Source organism: Salmo salar, chromosome 01, assembly GCF_965601325.2.
Source record: "Salmo salar chromosome 01, fSalSal1, whole genome shotgun sequence".
NCBI lineage: Eukaryota > Metazoa > Chordata > Actinopteri > Salmoniformes > Salmonidae > Salmo > Salmo salar.
The window spans coordinates 49874325-49894863 of record NC_138291.1 but is presented as its reverse complement, the minus strand read 5'-3'; the positions used below and the strand labels follow the sequence as shown (position 1 = coordinate 49894863).

The following is a 20539-nucleotide window of genomic DNA, read 5'->3' as shown; positions in this document are numbered from 1 at the left end:
GCTATGTGATTATTTTTGTCTATGTACTCTCCTAACATAATCTAATGTTTTGCTTTCGCTGTAAAGCCTTTTTGAAAATCGGACAATGTGGTTACATCAAGGAGAAGTGTATCTTTAAAATGGTGTAAAATAGTTGTATGTTTGAGAAAGTTGAATTATGACGCTAGCGTCCCACGTAGCCCATAGAAGTTAAGGGTCAGAGCCTACAGGTGAGGTTACCTGGTCCTAGGTTCTTGGTGTAGGTGATCAGGTCCTCCATGGTCTCCACCACCTCAGCTACAGTCAAATACTCCAGGATCCCCTTACACACACGAATGATCTTACGCACCTAAAAAAAGTAAAACACACATGCACACACACACAAATACACACACTTGGATGAGCTTTCATGTACACAACAGATAGCATCTAGTTAAGCTACAGCAACTCTTAACCATAACCTTAACATAACATAGCAGGCGGAAAATAAACGCCTGAAACTAGATCCTCTACATACTGGTCTTGATGCGATGAAAAAAAACTGTTGGGGGAGGTTCTCTTCTGCAATGGAGGAGATAAGATGGAGTGTTAACGTCCAAAAGCGTCCGGTTGTTGGGGTATCAGTAGAGGTGACCATAACCCTGACCTTATCTCTAACCCCCTGGCTCTAACCCTTAACCCATCTAGCAGTGTGACACCACAGCACACCCAACGGGACTGACCAACAAAAATATAAACGCAACTTGCAACAATTTCAAAGATTTTACTGAGTTACAGTTCACATAAGGAAATCAGTCAATTTAAATAAATTCATTAGGCCCTAATATATGGATTTCACATGACTGGGAATATAGATATGCATCTGTTGGTCACAGATACCTCTTAAAAAAAGATAGGGCCGTGGATCAGATAACCAGTCAGTATCTGGTGTGATCCCTATTTGTCTCATGCAGCGCGACAAATCTAATTTGCATAGAGTTAACCAGGCTGCTGATTGTGGTCTGTGGAATGTTGTCCATTTCCTCTTCAATGGCTGTGCAAAGTTGCTGTATATTGGCGTAAACTGGAACACGCTGTCGTACTCGTCGGTCCAGAGCATCCCAAACATGCTCAATGGATGGTGACATGTCTGGTGAATATGCAGACCATGGAAGACCTGGGACATTTTTAACTTCCAGGAATTGTGTACAGACCCTTGCGACATGGGGCCGTTCATTATCATGCACGCAACACACGCATCATGCATGCATCACATTATCATGTGATGGCGGCGGATTAATGGCACGACAATGGGCCTCGGGATTGCTTCACGCTATCTCTGTGCATTCAAATGGCCATTGATAAAATGCAATTGTGTTTATTGTCCGTAGCTTATGCCACTCTGTTCACAACGTTGACATCAGAAAAAGCATGCCCCGTACAGTTGAAAACAGGATTCATCCGTGAAGAGCACACTTCTCCAGCATGTCAGTGGCCATCAAAGGTGAGCATTTGCCTACCGAAGTCAGTTATGATGCCAAACTGCAGTCAGGTCAGGACCCTGGTGAGGACAATAAGTACACAGATGAGCTTGCCAGAGACGATCTCTGACAGTTCGTGCAGAAATTCTTCGGTGCAAACACACAGTTTCATCAACTGTCCGGGTGGCTTGTCTCAGACAATCCCACAGGTGAAGAAGCTGGATGTGGAGGTCCTGGGCTGGTGTGGTTACACGTGGCCTGCGGTTGTGAGGCCAGTTAGATGTACTTCCAAATTCCCTAAAACAACGTTGGAGGGATCTGTTTCACCTGTCTTCGTGATTGTCTCCACCACCCTTCAGGTGTCGCCCATCTTCCCCATTATCCTCAATGTATTTATACCTGTGTTCTCTGTTTGTCTGTTGCCAGTTTGTCTTGTTTGTCAAGTCAACCAGTGCTTTGGTGTCTCAGCTCCTGCTTTTTCCAGTCTCTCTTTTTCTCTCCCTCCTGGTTTTGACCCTTGCCAGTCCTGACTCTGACCCCGCCTGCCTGACCACTCTGCCTACCCCTGACCCTGAACCTGCCTACCGACCTGTAACTTTGCCCCACCTCTAGACTATTGACCTCTGCCTACCCTGACCCTGTTTGCAGTCCGGTACCATTGCCCCACCTCTGGTTTTCTGACCCCTGCCTGCTTTGACCTGTCTATTGCCTGCCCCTGTTGGATTATTAAACCATTGTTAATTCGACGATGTCTGCATCTGGGTCTTACCTTCATACCTGATATATGGTAGAGAAATTAACATTAAATTCCCTGGAAACAGCTCTGGTGGATATTTATGCAGTCAGCATGCTAATTGCACACTCCATCAAAACTTGAGCCTCGTTGTGTGACAACACTGCACATTTTAGATTGGTCTTTTATTGTCCCCAGCACAAGGTGCATCTGTGTAATTATCATGCTGTTTAATCAGCTTCTTGATATGCCACACCTGTCAGGTGGCTGGATTATCTTGGCAAAGGAGAAGTGATATCATAAGGTGAATGCACCAATTTGTAAGTCGCTCTGGATAAGAGCGTCTGCTAAATGACGTAAATCTAAATGTAAGTGCTCACTAACAGGGATGTAAACAAAATTTGAGAGAAATAAGCTTTTTGTGCGTATGGAACATTTTGGGGATCTTTTACTTCAGCTCATGAAACATGGGACCAACACTTTACATGTTGCGTTTATATTTTTGTACAGTATAATAGGACCTCTTCACTTTGACCAATTCTCCATAGATTTAACAGTGGTGAAAACTCCCTCCAGCCAATGCTTGCAAGTGCACACTTTAGGAGATGGGTTGAGAATCAGGACACAGTTTGACTTAAAGGATGTTGTTGCTTGTGATTGTAAAAACAGTTTCACAACAGAAGTACCGCTTTTAAGTACCTACATCTGTCCTTTTGAACCCTGCGTGTGTGTGTGTGTGTGTGTGTGCGTCTTGTGATGTAAGTCTTGTAATCGAGGGGAGTTGTGGTCGTTCAGTAGCAGGGCAGCTGGTGATGAAACAGTGTGATGCCTATTACACTGCTGCCAACACACACACACACACACACACACACACACACACACACACACACACACACACACACACACACACACACACACACACACACACACACACACACATACACACACCTCAGCTTCGTCGAAAGTGAGCAGCAGGTCTGAGGTTCCAGACAGGATTCCTCTAGAACCGTCAATGAGATAGTCTCTGGCAGGAACCGAGTAGGGATCCGCCTTCAACATCTGAGCTGCCTGCACGAGCTTAGAACACGCATTCTCCACCCTGTTAGAACACAGACCATAGAACCAGCTCAGAACACACGCATTCTCCATCCTGTTAGAACATAGACCATAGAACCAGCTTACAACATGTGTTCTCTACCCTATTAGAACACAGACCATAGAACCCTCTTAAAACAGACATTTTCCTCTCTGTTAGAACATAGATACAACTTAGAACAATTTACTTACAGTACTGGATATATAACATTAATTATTATTGACAGCCCAGAGAAGGAAGGATGGAAGGAAGGAAGCAATGAAAGACGGATAAAGAAGAATAAAGTACGGGTTGAAGAAAGGTAAGGAGGGAGGATTTTAAGACTATTGGAACAGGGCCTTCCTGTGACCTCATTGGTTAGAGTATCAATGGGTTGAGCCCTCATTGGCCAGAGTATCAATTTTCTGCAAAGAGAACTAAATATAGCAGGGTTCACATTCCCTCATAACCCCTGCTGAGCACTGAGTATGATATTTATGATCCAGTGCCAGTTTGTGTGTGTGTGTGTGTGTGTCTGCGTGGGACTGCGCTGTGGACTTCTCATGTGAAGAGATCTAAAAACTTTACTCCTACAGCAGTCACCAGGAGCGAGAAGAGACAGAGAGTGAAAAAGAAAGAGAGGTAGCAGCAGGACTGCTGAGTAACAGAGTCCTAGTCTAATTTACGCTCACTCTCCTCTGGACACTGAGCATATCAGATCAGACAGTCAGTAGAACCCCACAGGAGAGTTCCGGACAGACAGACAGAACCACACAGCAGAACTAACATACTGATAGACTGACTCACAGCAGAAGACAGAGCACAGCTACAGTATACACCTCTGGGCAGAGCATTCTCAAGCAAATCAGACAGTCCAGTCAGGCCTGTTGTTATTAAATTACATCACCAACACAGACAGAGTTCACATCCTGCTAAGCAAACCTAAAACGAATTATAATTATTATTTCCTCCACCGATGAGAGAGATAGAAACAGACGCAGATACAAAAAGACCAGATGGGCGGAGAAGAGAGCAACATCACTCACTGACACAAGAGAAGGGCATCATTACTAAACAATTTATAAACTATAAAGACAGAAGGCCTCTGAAGCTGAAGGCTACCAAGGCTAAAGGGGATAGTATAAAATATGTATAATTAGACTTTGTTAGAATGAATCAAGTTTGATTTGACATGGAGTGTAAACCTCAGCCCTCCAGTCCCCCTGTCCTGTTGGTTTTTGTGTTTCTCTCTGGTACTTTACTGATCAATGAATGCTGCCGTTTGGCTGAAGAGTACACACTGCAAACCCCTAGAAATCAGTCCCAATAGTTAGTGTTAGAGGTTAGGGGGTCAGGAGTAGATCAGAGGTCAATGTAAGAGGTGTGACTCACTTTATGAAGGCGGGAGGCATGTCTCTCTTCATCACCTGGTCCTCTGTGGTCTGAACAGTCTCCTTTCCCACCTACACACACACCACACACGCACACATGCATGCACCACACGCACACATGCAAGAATACACATACACACACACACACATATAAGAACAGGAAGAGGGGTTGACAGTGTACAGTAGATTGGTGTGTCAGTATCAAAGCATCAACAGCAGGGATACATGAGTAATGTAGTGCAGCATATACAGCACTAGAACTACACTGAGTATACAGTGCAACTCAATATTAGGAAGGTGTTCCTAATGTTTGGTGTACTCAGTGTACAGAAATAAAGACAGGTTGGCAATCGATATTTCAACCACTAAACATCATGAACCCTTGAAAATTACATCACATAGCTTTATGGCTGCCATGTAAACACCTCCTGGGCTATACTTAAGCAATAAGGCATGAGGGTGTGTGGTATATGGCCAAGGACTGTTTTTAGGCACAACGTGAAGGCGCCTTTGTAGGGGAGAGAGGATGGCCATCCTGGAATGTGATGAAGACTACATTGGCGACTTGCTGGCGTGGGAGACCAGCGTGTGGTCAATCACACTTCATGGAATTATCTAGAGAATGTATTGTGTTTTACCACTTAAAAGAGCAAGGCACAGCTGTGTTTGCACCTTCTCCACATGGCGGGACTTTCCCACGAAGTACAGGAGACTTTCATGTGCCTCCTTTGTGTACAGACACACATAGATCTTCTCTCTTAGAGGTTAATCTCTGAAGTCTTATTAGTTGATAGTAATTTACTCTGTTTTATGCTGTATAATGTCTTCCATGTACACTGTTATTGTTTGAGAGTTCGTTTATTCTTGACTAATACATCTATTAGTTGATTTGAGTGAATGCATTCCTCGTTCATAGAGTACCTCTTTTATTGACTACTTTCATAAATTAGAATTGGCCAATTCCTATTCATTAAGTTAATTACACACACATTGTATTCTTGAGGTATCAACTTGACACCTCTGCTTAAAACTGACTCAATTAATCTAATGCTAGAACAGCTCTTTGTGTCTAGTCTCTTGTTAATTGCATAAAGGTTCATTTTAAACACGTGTTATTTTTTTTGTGTCAAGTCTGGTAATGCCCAAGCTTGCTGCATGGCTAGACCTGTTAGTCACGAAAAGGGTCTCTTGCTAAAATAGTGTGTCTATAAACCTTTATATTAAATTGGAGTCAGATTGATAAATGTAGATTATTAAACATATTTTAACCAACTACGCCTTATTGCTTTTATAAACCGGCTACCAACATATTAATACAATGACTGACATATTTGAATTAAAAACGTTATTTCGATAAGTACATTTCAAAAGTACCCTTTTTGAGTTTCTTAGACATTGTTTGAAACAATAAACTGTACAAGTACAGCAACTTTTCAGAGTGGGCTTTCTACTAATGAGCACCACCAAAAAAGTGAATGGGAAAATGGATTCAAACTCCCTCTGTTGGTGATTTGCTGAATGGTTAATGACCTATATTGTCAATGTCTATGTATAAAATGGGTTATGTCTTCAAAAGTACCAGAGAGCCCACTTTGGAAATTTGACATGTTTGAAGAATATATTGTTCCGAACAATATGTAAAAAAAATGTTTATAAAAATAACATCAAAAAGGCTGCCTTTGGGATATTAATATTATTATTTTTATTGTTGTATCTAGAAATACTCAATATTTGAGAGCACACTGTAAGGAGTATAATAACACCAAGATGATGTCTGTATCATGTACGGTTTACTGATCACAGGGTCTTACAGGAGGCAAGTATAGGTCTAAAAAGGGCCCAAAATATTGTAAAAGTGACATGTAAAAAGCATGTCAAATAGTCTTCCTCCCAATAATGTTTCTATGTGAGAATTTCCAGAACAATCTCATACCCAAAATATTTTTGGCCTGTCCTTGTGTGGCCCTATAAAGAGAAAAAATGACCCTATTAGGGTGTGGTGTATGGCCTTAGCCTATGCGGTATTCAGGCTACCTGTAATTATATCGTCCTAAGGTACTATGACTTCTGCTGACATTTTAGAAACGTTCCAGATGACAACAAATGTGTTATGATAGAATTTAATCACAAAATCTTTAAGATTTGAATGTCCATTTTAGACTATAACATCCATACAGAGGGTGTAACATCCATAATGGTAATTTTTCCTTTCTAACGTAATAATGGAAATGACAACTTTAAAAAAAAAAATCGTTTTTGAAAAGACTGCACAAACATATGCTATTTTACATAAAAAAAATTGACAACAGAATGTCAGCGTGCTTATAGGGAAGGACACTCAACAAGCACAGCACTAACACAAATGACATGATTGGCTGAGAGAAATTGATGATAAAATGATTGTGGGGGCTGTCTTGTTCGACTTCAGTGCAGCTTTTGACATTATTGATCATAGTCTGCTGCTGGAAAAACATGTGTGTTATGGCTTTACACCCCCTGCTATAATGTGAATGAAGAGTTACTTGTCTAACAGAACAATGGAAGCCTATCAAATATAATCCAGTTAGAATCAGGAAATACCCAGGGTAGCTGTTTAGGCCCCTTGCTTTTTCAATTTTTACTAACAACATGCCACTGACTTTGATTAAAGCCAGAGTTTCTATGTATGCGGATGACTCAACACTATACACGTCAGCTACTACAGCGACTGAAATGACTGCAACACTCAATAAAGAGCTGCAGTTCATTTCAGAGCAGGTGGCAAGGAATAAGTTAGCCCTAAATATTTCTACAACTAAAAGCATTGTATTTGGAACAAAACACTCACTAAAGCCTAAACCTCAACTAAATCTTGTAATAAATAATGTGGAAATCGAGCAAGTTGAGATGACTAAACTGCTTGGAGTAACATTAGATTGTAAGGTGTCATGGTCAAAACATATTGATGCAGTAGTAGCTAAGATGGGGAGAAGTCTGTCTATAATAAAGTGATGCTCTGCCTTCTTAACAACACTATAAACAAGGTAGGTCCTATAGGCCCTAGTTTTGTCACACCTTGACTTCTGTTCAGTCATGTGGTCAGGTGCCACAAAATAGGACTTAGGAAAATTGCAATTGGCTCAGAACAGGGCATCACAGATGGCCCTTGGATGTACACAGAGAGCTAATATTAATAATATGCATGTCAATCTCTTCTGTCTGAAAGTGGAGGAGAGATTGAGGAGAGATTGTCTTCATCACTACTTTTATTTATGAGGGGTATTGACATGATGAATGCACCGAGCTGTCTGTCTAAACTACTGGCACACAGCTCGGACACCCATGCATACCCCACAAGACATGCCACAAGAGGTCTCTTCACAGTCCCCAAGTCCAGAACAGACTATGGGAGGCACACAGTACTACATAGAGCCATGACTACACGGAACTCTACTCCACATCTAGAAACTGAAATTTGATTTAAAAACACCTTATGGAACAGTGGGGACTGTGAAGCAACACAAACATTGGCACACACACACACACACACACACACATACATTTACATTTACATTTTAGTCATTTAGCAGACGCTCTTATCCAGAGCGACTTACAGTAGTGAATGCATACATTTCAATTCATTTCATACATTTTTTCCCCCCTTACACACGATAACATATGCACTAACATACACATGTACATATGCACTATACATACACATGTACATATTGTCACGGGCGAATAGAACAGTTTTAAGGGTGAGTCAAGCGCAGGAGACTGAGGTCCGTTGGAACAAACTTGATTTAATAAATCCAAGGGCAAAATCCATGTACGGCTGGGAGCACAACAGTCAAAAAGACTAAAAGAAGCTCCGCTCAAAAAGGCAGACGGGGCGCAGCCCGGCAACCCTAATGCCTATACAATAAGTCATAAACCAAACAATATAACACCACACGTAACAAAGAACAATCCCACACGAATCCTAACTAAACACAGACAGACTAAATACCCCCCCACTAATGACAAACATGAAACAGGTGCAATCAAAAAACAGACATAACTAACAGACACTGAAACACAGATCGGTGGCAGCTAGTAGGCCGGCGACGACGACTGCCGAGCACCGCCCGACCGAGGAGAGGCGCCACCTTCTGTGGACGTTGTGACACATATGCACATATACATACACATGGATTTAGTAATGTAGATATGTGGTAGTGGTGGAGTAGGGACCTGAGGGAACAGTGTGTTGTGAAATCTATGAATGTATTGAAATGTTTTAAAATTGTATAAATTGTCTTAATTTTGCTGGACCCCAGGACCACAGGAACGCACGGACACAAACACACTGAGTGCTTTTAGCGTCGATTAGCCGTTTTAATATATAATTAATGTTGAGTGGTTTCTGGATTTAGCATTAGCCTGCTTCGTACTGCGGGAGGAGGCGTGTACCACAGGGTCAATAAACACTGAGCAACCCTCAGATCGGAAAGGAAACTCAATATAATTTAATTTAGTAAGTGGTGCATATGCGTGTGTACTGTATGTGTGTCCTTAAAAAAAAATCTAAACCCCTTCCACATGTCGCAAAATACAAGTTTCTCGTTAGGGTAATGAACCATCTGTTGTCGAGGAGTTGCCAAGATCATGTAAACCAGGGATGGACAACTGTGGGTCAACTCCCCGCAAATGTCGCCAATCTGAAGCTGTGTAAAATCAACTTTAGTTCTGTAGTTGCTGACAGAAATCCCTGCTTTCCTCAGTAGTAGCAGTCCAGTTAGGACAGAACACTCTCTAGCTAACCTAGGATCAGTGTAATCAATGTATTGATCATTCCACAGTAACATGCCATAATACACAGAAAAGACTGTTGTTTACCAGACATGTTTACAGGCAGAAGGACACTCCAGCAAGTGATCTGATCCTCTAGCAACCACTGCATGGTTCCAACTCGCAGAGACAGGCCAGAGATTACATATGTGGACCAGCACAAATGTGACACGGGACTGGAGGAGGAGGAGATTGTATCTGCAATGGAGGACAGGGAGTTGTGGAAGTCCCACTCTTCATTCTGTCGACTCCAGACAGGTAGATTATGATGAGTGTCAATGTAAAAAAAAACAATGAGATATTTAAACTGCCATTATTTTTGTTTCAACGTTTAAAAAAAATCATACAATTATGTGAATTCACAATGCAGATATGGTCCTGCGTATGACCACGAGGGGGCAATGCAGTTTAATCTACTGCACTCACGACTACCTACCAGACACCGCTCACCTTACTGCTGTTCCCCACCCACTCAGCAATGGTGTTATTAATGCTGTTTTAGGTTATTTTATTACATTTTTTATATTCCCTTTTTCTCCCCAATTTCGTGGTATCCAATTGGTCATTACAGTCCATCGCTGCAACTCCCATACGGAGTCGGGAGAGGCGAAGGTCGAGAACCGCGTGTCCTCCGAAACACAACCCAGCCAAGCCGCACTGCTTCTTGACACAATGCCCGCTTAACCCGGAAGCCAGCCGCACCAATGTGTCGGAGGAAACACCGTACACCTGGCGACCGTGTCAGCGTGCATTGTGCCTGGCCCGCCACAGGAGTCGCTAGTGCGCGATGGGACAAGAACATCCCTGCCGGCCAAACCCTCCCCTAACCCAGACAACGCTAGGCCAATTGTTCGCCGCCCCATGTGTCTTCCCGGTCGTGGCCAGCTACGACAGAGCCTGGACTCGAACCAGGATCTCTAGTAGACCACTCCGCCACTCGGGAGGCCGTTTTAGGTTCTGTTGTGTGCCTCTCCTCCATGTTCTCAGTTGTCAATACATGGGACTTCATGTCCCACTTCTCATCAATGGCTTGTTGCAGTGATGTATGACAGCGTGTTCATAGATTCCAGTTAGCATTTCATCCCCTTCTCATTTAACTTTTCAAAATATTGCCATACAGGACATTGATGCTGACGCTTCCCTGTCTCACTCACTGAAATGTTTTCAACTGTTAATGGTGATGACGTGCAGAGAGCTTTATATTCGTGGCAAATAATTTGAAAGATGCATATCTCCTCCTACTTACAGCATTGTTGCGTTAGGTATTTGTTTAATTTATATTTAGCCTTTATGATGATGATCGGGACCTGTTAGTGGTAGTTTTGTGATAACTGCACTATGATTTAAATTTGGTTAGGGATTTGTTAGCATTGTTTCATTAGGTATTTAAATGTCACACCCCAAGTGTAATGTATCACTAACTCCACACAGTAATAACAGTCCAATTAGGTTCATTGCAGTATCCAGCTGACCTTGGATCTGTGTAATGTATTGAGCCCTCACTCCACAGTAGTAACAGTGCATAAAGAGTAGAAGCTGACCTAAAAACTGTGTACTATTACTCCACTGTTAAAAACAGTCCATGAAGCATAGAATAGTCTGGATCTGACCTAGGATCAGTTGATGCACACAACTGATCCTAGGTCAGATCCAGACTATTCTATGCTTCATGGACTGTTTTTAACAGTGGAGTAATAGTACATCACTCCACTTTAGCCTAATAACTTTAGCCTAATAACTGTCAATTAAGCAAAAAGCAGTATCTATCTGACCTGGATCTCCACTGTCAACTTTGACTGTGACAGTGACAACAGGTTACACAGCCTCTGGGAGCTACACTCAATGAGGCACTAGAATATGTTCTTATATTACTGTAACCATAACAAACCACATTTATAAACGATTCACTCTCAACCCTAGATAGCCGTAAACCTCAACTCTGGGGACACCCTGCTGAGGAGGAAAGGTCTCTGGTGTCAGTGTATCCAACTGAGACTTTTCTTGGAATACACAAGTGTGCATGCACACACGCATGCAGGCACGAATGCACACAAACACCCTTACACACACATACCAGAGAGAAGTGAATGTCAGCCCTGTCAGTCACATCTACTCCCACTCAACGAAATTATCCTCTCCCGTTGGCTCAGCGGGGCCCAGTTCTTTACCAAACTGGACCTGCAGAGTGCATACATTCTCATCCGCATCCAGGAAGGGATGAATGGAAGACGGCTTTCAGCACAATGTCTGGTCACTACAAGTACTTGGTGATACCATTTGGCTTAGCCAATGCTCCGTCAGTGTTCCAGGCATTTGATAACGAGGTGTTCAGGGACATGCTCGGATGCCAGGTGGTTGTGTCAAAGACATCCTGGTCTACTCGGCTACCCTGGAAGATCGAGCAGTCCTGGGACGCCTCCTGGCTAACCACCTGTTCGTCAAGGCTGAGAAGTGCCAGTTTCATCAGAAGGCTGTCTCCTTCCTAGGCTACCAAATCAGCCCGCAGGGAGTGAGGATGGACGTCAAGAAGGTAGATGCGGTCAGGTCATGGCCAGTCCCAACCACCATAAAGGGATTACAAAAGTTTTTGGGGTTTGCTGACTTCTACCGCTGTTTCATCAGGAACTTCAGCTCCGTCGCCGCTTCTCTCAACTCTCTCCTCAAGGGTGGTCCTCGTAGGTTGGTGTGGAGCCGTCTCTCACTATGTCAACTCCTGTTCCGTATGTGCCCAAACCAAATCCCCCCTTAACCTCTTGGGGCTAGGTGGGACGCTAGCGTGCCACCCGTGGTGCACTCCATCAACAGCAGGTGCATTTCAAGAGCGGCAAATTTGAATCCAAATAAATGTCAAAATTCAAATTTTTCAAAAATACAACTATTTTACACCATTTGAAAGATAAACATCTCCTTAATCTAACCACGTTTTACGATTTCAAAAAGGTTTTACGGCGAAAGCATAAATTTAGAGTATGTTAGGACAGTACATTTACAAGAGTTGTGTGTAATGTTTTGTCAAGTCAAAGACAGGGTCACCAAAACCATAAAACCAGCTAAAATGATGCACTAACCTTTTACAATCTCCATCAGATGACACTCCTAGGACATTATGTTAGACAATGCATGCATTTTTAGTTCTATCAAGTTCATATTTATATCCAAAAACAGCGTTTTACTATGGCATTGATGTTGAGGAAATCGTTTCCCTCCAATAACCGGCAGTCAAGTCAGCGTCAGAAATTAAATAATTAAAATTAGAAAACATTGGTAAAATATTATATTGTCATTTAAAGAATTATAGATTTACATCTCTTGAACGCAATCAACTTGCCAGATTTAAAAATAACCTTACTGGGAAATCACACTTTGCAATAATCTGAGCACTGCGCCCAGAAAAATACGCGTTGCGATACAGACTAGACGTCATGTTGGGGAGATCTAAAATCGAAAATACTATGTAAATAATCCATTACCTTTGATTCTCTTCATCAGATGTCACTTCCAGGTATCACAGGTCCATAACGAATGTAGTTTTGTTCAAAAAAGCTCATCATTTATGTCCAAAAATCTCCGTCTCGTTAGCACATGATGTAAGCCAGCCGGACTTCTCGTCATGAACGAGGGGAAAAAATATATTTCCGTTCGTTCAAACATGTCAAACGTTGTATTGCATAAATCATTAGGGCCTTTTTTAACCAGAACATGAATAATATTCAAGGTGGACGAATGCATACTCTTTTATAACGTATTGGAACGAGGGTACCCAACATGAACTCGCGCGCCAGGTGTCTAATGGGACATCATCGTTCCATGGCTCTTGTTCGGTCAGATCTCCCTCCAGAAGACTCAAAACACTTTGTAAAGGCTGGTGACATCTAGTGGAAGCAATAGGAAGTGCCAAAATATTCCTAAACCCCTGTGTTTTTCAATGGGATAGGTTTAAAGTCAATACAACACATCAGGTATCCACTTCCTGTCAGAAAATGTCTCAGGGTTTTGCCTGCCAAATGAGTTCTGTTATACTCACAGACACCATTCAAACAGTTTTGGAAACTTTAGAGTGTTTTCTATCCATATATAATAAGTATATGCATATTCTAGTTACTGGGTAGGATTAGTAACCAGATTAAATCGGGTACATTTTTTTTATCCAGACGTGCAAATGCTGCCCCCTAGACCCAACAGGTTAACGCTCCTGCAGGGAAACTCCTTCCACTTCCCGTGCCTCAGCTTCCCTGGTCTCATCTATCCATGACTTTGTTACTGATCTCCCCTCCTCTGACGATTTCACCACCATTTTGGTGGTTGTGGATAGATTTTCCAAATTCTGTCACATCGGTATCATCTACAGCTCCTCCCCTCCGGCGTTCGACGTTGCCGGTATACTAACCAGCGGTCCTGGCATCCATCATTACACACACCTGGCACCAATCATTACGCGCACCTGCTCTTCATCATGAGGAACACCTGGACTCCATTACCTGACTTATTACCTCCCCTATATCTGGCATTCCCTTAGGTTCTTTCCCCAATCAGTATTGTTTATGTGAAGATGCCACTGCTATGTTGTCTTGTTCCATGTTTGTTGTTTTATTAAACGTACCACCTGCTTCTCGACCCTCAGCGTCTTCATTACACTATTACAGCCTGCTCTCTGCCAGTCTCTGCGTTGCTGTCCAGTGGTGTAGTGGAGGGTACACGCAGGTATATGCCGTAAGCCCATTTATTTTTCAGTGGGTATTGCATATATTCACTACTTAATCCCCATGGTGTGTATCAAAGTAGTGTAGTGGGGGTAAATGCCATACCAATTAATAAGGCTGATGGAACAGATCAGAATGTTTCGCTTAAAATGTTGTAAACTATTACTTCTTTAAAAAAAGCATGAGCTGGCACACACCCAGAGAAAATTATTTTGTGTAGATGTGCTGACTAACAGCGAATAAACTGTTAGCTATAAAAATACATTAATTACTGAGAGAGAGTGTGCGACTCGCTTTATTTATTTTTATAAACTATTATTTCTTCACATTTTAGGTGCAGAAATGTGCACATAGCGGTAGGTGTAGGCGCGAATGTTTCCAAATGCAATTTGAGGGAAAACACTGTTCTAAAATGCGCACTACACATGCAAGTGGATTCATGGACAGAGATGGAAATATCTGTTTGAAATTTAGAAAGAGGGAAGATCTAAATATGCAATAACTATCATGGGTTGCTAATATGACTAGGATAATGCTTTTGGGTGCTACACAATGAACCAAAGTTGTAAGAAAACCAATAGAACAGGAGAACGCATATGAGGAAGTGCTTATAAACTGATTGCCATTACATTTCCAAGGTTGGATTTTGGCAATAGGCTACATTAAAGCAATGTCAATGGGTGTGGATAAAAGGCCAAGTTAAACAAAATAGTCTTATTGAATGTCGCTGATCCACAGACAAAGCAAAGCAGATCTTTGAAGATGTTCCTTTAGTAATTTGTAATATCTTCCAACAAGGAGATAAGTAGAGGAAAATAATCTAGAAATCACACACTGTGCGATGTTTAACAGTGTAACGCCCTGGCCATAGAGAGGGGTTTTTGTTCTTTATTTTGGTTAGGCCAGGGTGTTACATTGGGTGGGCGTTCTATGTTCATTTTTCTATGTTGTCCGTTTCATTGATTTTGGCTGTGTGGCTTCCAATCAGGCACAGCTGTTGTTGGTTGTTGCTGAATGGGAGTCACACATAAGTGCCTGTTTTTCTGTTGGGGTTTTGTGGGTAATTGTTTCTGTTTAGATTATTTCCGAACAGGACTGTTTTGCTGTCGGTTTTCTTGTTTTGTATAGTGTTCTTACGTTAATTAAATACATCTATGATGAACACTAACTCCGCTGCGCCTTGGTCTACTTTCTCTTCCGACGGCCGTTATAGAATTACCCACCAGAAAAGGACCAAGCAGCGGAGGAAGGAGCAGCACCAGGAGAAGAGCGTTCAGGACTCGTGGACATGGGAGGAGATACTGGACGGTAAAGGACCATGGGCTCAAGCTGAGGAGTATCGCCGCCCGCAGTGCGAGATCGAGGCAGCGAGAGTGGAGAGGCGCTGGTATGAGGCAAGGGAGCCAACAGGCATGAGATGCAGCCCCCAATTTTTTTTTTGGGGGGGGCACACGGGGAGTGTGGCAGAGTCAGGTTGGAGACCTGAGCCAACTCCCCGTGCTTACGACAGGCAGCGTGGTACTGGTAAGGCACCGTGTTATGCTGTGAAGCGCACGGTGTCTCCAGTGCGCGTGCATAGCCCGGTGCGCTATAGGCCAGCCCCCCGCAAGTGCCATGCGAGTGCAGGCATCGAGCCAGGACGGATTGTGCCGGCTCAGCGCGTCTGGTCTCCAGTGCGCCTTTTCGGTCCAGGTTATCCTGCACCGGCTCTGCGCACTGTGTCTCCAGGGCGCTGGGAGGGTCCAGTTCGCCCAATGCCTTCGCTCCGCCCGTGCCGGGCCAAAGTGGGCATTCAGCCTGGAGTGTGGGTAAAGAGCGTCCATACTAGAACTCCAGTGCTCCCCCACAGCCCGGTTTATCCTGTGCCTCCTCCTAGGACCAGGCCTCCAGTGGGTCTCCCCATTCTGGTCTCTCCTGTGCCGCCTCCACAGACCAGGCCTCCAGTGGGTCTCCCCATCCTGGTCAGTCCTGTGCCTGCTCAACGGACCAGGCCTCCAGTGGGTCCCGCCAGTCCGGAGCCGTCAGAGCTGCCCGCCAGTCCGGAGCCGTCAGAGCCGCCCGCCAGTCCGGAGCCGCCAGAGCCGCCCGCCAGTCCGGAGTCGCCAGAGCCGCCCGCCTGTCCGGAGCCACCAGAGCCGCCCGCCTGTCCGGAGCCGCCAGAGCCGCCCGCCTGTCCGGAGCCGCCAGAGCCGCCCGCCTGTCCGACGCAGCCATTGCCGCCCGCCAGCCGGGCGCAGCCATCGCCGCCCGCCAGCCGGGCGCAGCCATTGACGCCCGCCAGCCAGGTGCAGCCAGGGTCGCCCGCCAGCCGGGCGCAACCAAGGTCGCCCACCAGTCCTCCGGCGTGGCCAGGGGCGCTACCTAATTGGGCAACGCTGAGGGTGGAGTGGAGGCCACGTCCCGCACCTGAGCCGCTGCCGTAAGAAGGCCCACCCGGACCCTCCCCTTCAGAGTCAGGTTTTGCGGTCGGAGTCCGCACCTTGGGGGGGGGGGGGTACTGTAATGCCCTGGCCATAGAGAGGGGTTTTTGTTCTTTATTTTGGTTAGGCCAGGGTGTTACATTGGGTGGGTGTTCTATGTTAATTTTTCTATGTTGTCTGTTTCATTGATTTTGGCCGTGTGACTTCCAATCAGGCACAGCTGTTGTTGGTTGTTGCTGATTGGGAGTCACACATAAGTGCCTGTTTTTCCGTTGGGGTTTTGTGGGTAATTGTTTCTGTTTAGATTATTTCCGAACAGGACTGCGTTGCTGTCGGTTTTCTTGTTTTGTATAGTGTTCTTACGTTAATTAAATACATCTATGATGAACACTAACTCCGCTGCGCCTTGGTCTACTTTCTCTTCGGACAGCCGTTACAAACAGTGAGAATGGCATAATGGTGAACTTACTAAATGACTGAGAGTTTGACTGTGTGATATTAGGTTGCTTCTTGTGTAAATATTTTCTGTCTGGATTTTAATGATTTGTATGTCATTGTATGCCAAAATGAAGTTTTTATTTATTGGGTGAGGGGTCAGCCAGCAAGGTGGATAATATGTTTACACTTATTCTTTGATATGTAATTACAATTTTCAAGAATACACTGTGTTTAACTAGCTAATCATTTATTTTGTAATTGTGCCTCATAATATGAAGTAAAAAGTCCAGATTTCAAACAATTAAGGAACAGGTAAAATATATTATGCTAATGATAGGCCTAACCATCTTCTGGTAGATGGAGAGGCTTTCCCAAAACCTTCTAAATTACATGTAAACTAGCCACAGAGTAGCCTATGCCTACCAGGTAGAATGATATGATTATTTACATCAATCCAGTGGCCATTTGTTTTGCAAACTCCCTCTCATGTGCTACAGAAACACCACCATACAAACAACAGAGCTAGGTGCCTGCACACTTGAATTAAAGGGTAACTACACAAAAACACAAGACCTCAAAATTGGTCTCCTGATGTGGTGTAAGCATGTTATGAACTTACAACATCCAATTTGTTGTTTTCTATTAAAAAGTGTGACTTTGAGAGCAAAACAATTTGTGAAAAAATGAACAAATCTGAAACCCGATGTATTTCTGACTCAGTTCACAGCCTCATTTATCTGTTTCAATAATATACCTACAATTAGCCTAATTGCACAGTACAACTTGGGTTGGCGTGACTGTGAATTACCAATGTGGAATTTTTTATTTTAGGTAATTCAATTGGAGGGCCGTTTGGGGAATTATTTTGCAAAATTAGAGTATATGCACTTCTCCAGGCAACACTACACCACTGTTGCTGTCTCACTGAAAACAACCCGACATGACTCTGTTTTTTACAGAGGAGAGTGAGGGGGAAGGAAATAGTGAGAGAGAGAGAGCGAACGAGAGACAGAGAGAGAGAAAGGGGGCAAGAGGGAAAGAGGGAGCATTCTCAATGCTGGTTCCTGTGAGGGAAACCAGCAGAATCCTCAAGTCTAATGGACTCACTCGAAGAGGACACACACACACACACACACACACACACACACACACACACACACACACACACACACACACACACACACACACACACACACACACACACACACACACACACACACACACACACACACACACACACACACACCTGTCATTCACATGTGCTGAAAGGGTAGGCTATTCTGTTGCTAGCTCAGTTTTCCAGAGATAAGATTCTTCCAATGTAGACTACCCTATGACAAGGTATTTACTATGACAATACTATTACACTGCTTTACACTGCCTTCTTTCTGCCACAGATGTAGGTTTATTCAACATGAGTTGATACTGCCCTAACCACATTTGACCAGTCCACAGTGACAGCAGTGCTTGTCTAGATTGTCACTGTAACAAAGTGTTTACCACTACAACAAACAATAACAACACTCCCGTTTCATTCTGCCACACAAACTCCTCTTGGTTCATTACCATCCAGTACAATACAAAATCACTACACCAAACTGAGTGGTGAGGAGAGAGAGAGAGAGAGACGCACTTACCCTGACAAGGTTACTGACCGCTGCCTGTACCGCGGCCACCGGGCCGGTCAGATCCGGGATGGCCTTCCCGTCCACCTCCCCGTCCTCGTGCATGATGACCAGGTGGGAGATCTGCTGGGCCACCGGCTCAAGGATGCCCTCGATGGTCTTCGTGTGGAACACCGGCATGGTTACAGCTGTTAGCCCGCTCAAAGAGACCTGAAACACGGCTGCTGCAGCTCCAACACCCTGCTGGTAAAATCCTGCTCTATTCCTCCGCCGTCTTTACCCGACAAAAATTGACAGACAAAATGCCTTTTTCTTCTTTAGTTCCACTCCTGGAGTGCGTATTCCAGCGAGGACGGTCTGCAATGCGCGGTGTCAGCACCTTGTCTGTGATTGTGAGACTAACACCGAAAATCATGACAGGAGAAATCACAGTTCGAGATCTCAGCCAATGACTGACTGCACGAGATACATCTGTTAATAGGATTGGTGCGCACAGACGGCTTCTCATCACACTTACACGCGCACACGCACGCACACCGTTACCCCACTGCAAGTGAAAGCTGTTCCCAAATGACGTCATGCATTCTGGTTGCCGAAAAAGGGAGTGCTGGAGTGAGGGGTTGGGGGTCGGGGGTGGGGAGTGAGAAAGACCTGGTATTAGTATGGAGTTATTGCAACATTTCATACCGGAGCTGGATGGTAACAAAGTAACTTTCGGAGATGCCATCATATACCTTCAACCAGACCATAAGTAAACCACAAGTAGACCACAACTGAAACCGCACCCAATCCAAGCCACTGGTGAAAAAAAACACTCTCTCTGGTCTGTGAGTCTGAGTGTTATGCTACTTTAGAGCTGGCGTCAATCCCAAATGGCACTCTATACCCTAGTGCACCACTTTTGACCAGAGCCCTATGGGCCCTGGTTGAAAATAGTGCACTATATACGAATAGGGTGCCAATTGGGACTTCTCCTGGTCTGTCACCTGATCTGGGTTAGCTTAAAGGAGGGTCAGGAGTTACCGTTAACGTGTCTCCAGCCTGTAGTTTTTGGCCACCAGCTCTATAATAAGACCAAGGGCTCCTTCTGTAGCTCCTAGCTTCCCCAGCTCAAGCAGCTCAGCTATCTTCTGCAGCCCACAGGAGCTGGGAGGAGGAATGGAAATGTAACACTAAGCTACTACACCACCCAATTACCCCAGCCCAACTTTCCTTAGTGTGTGCTGGGTTAATAAGGACATTGGAGGCTTGTAATGGCAAATGGACTGCCTGGGTTTAGACTTGGCCAGAATTTATTGTCTGTTTGGTTGTTCCTCTGTAGAGCCTGCCTGACTGTCTAGTATGCTGAAAATGAAGGAGATGGAGTAGGTGGATGATTTCTGGTTCTAAGGTGAACTACCAGGAGGACATTGACATAACTCCAGCTCTCCCCCTCTCCAGGAGGTCTGTAGGGTCTGGTCAGTGCATTTGTTTTCTGGGCAGGCTTATACGTTTGTTGAGTGTATGGGAAATGGGTTGGGGTTAGATGTATGGTGTGTACACTGTACATGTTTAGGTTTGGGTGGTCTGTGTGTATAAGCAGTGGCCCATAGAGGTTCATCTGAATCTAGGGTTGGAAACCAGAAACTGTAGCAGGGGCTGAGGGACTTGACTCTCTAGTGTGACCAGCTGCGCAAAGAGATGGGCTCCTCCTGATTTGAAAACGAACCAGTAGTACTTGGTAACTCAGTAGCCTTGTTGTTAAGAGTGTCTGCCCTAAGATTGGAAGGTAAGGGGTTAGAATTATCCCAGTTGAATCAACCCCGGCCGAGTCATACTAAATACTTAAAAAATTGGACCCCACAGCCTCTCTGCTTGGCACTCAGCATTAAGGAGATGGACTGAGGGTAAGGCCCTGTGATAGACTAGC

At 44.2% G+C, this 20539-nt stretch overlaps 1 protein-coding gene across 1 annotated transcript in view; it reads right to left on the bottom strand.

The window, feature by feature from the left end:
* LOC106604178 (vinculin) overlaps positions 1-19143 on the bottom strand; it is a 47645-nt gene extending 28502 nt beyond the window's left edge. Inside the window, exons 1-4 of the mRNA XM_014198597.3 lie at positions 18643-19143; positions 4640-4710; positions 3121-3271; positions 220-328 (exon numbers count right to left, since the gene is read on the bottom strand). Of these exons, the coding sequence (XP_014054072.1) occupies positions 220-328; positions 3121-3271; positions 4640-4710; positions 18643-18810 (499 nt within the window). The 5' untranslated portion in view covers positions 18811-19143. The remainder of the gene's footprint in view (positions 1-219; positions 329-3120; positions 3272-4639; positions 4711-18642) is intronic.
* Between the last annotated feature and the right edge of the window lie 1396 nt (positions 19144-20539).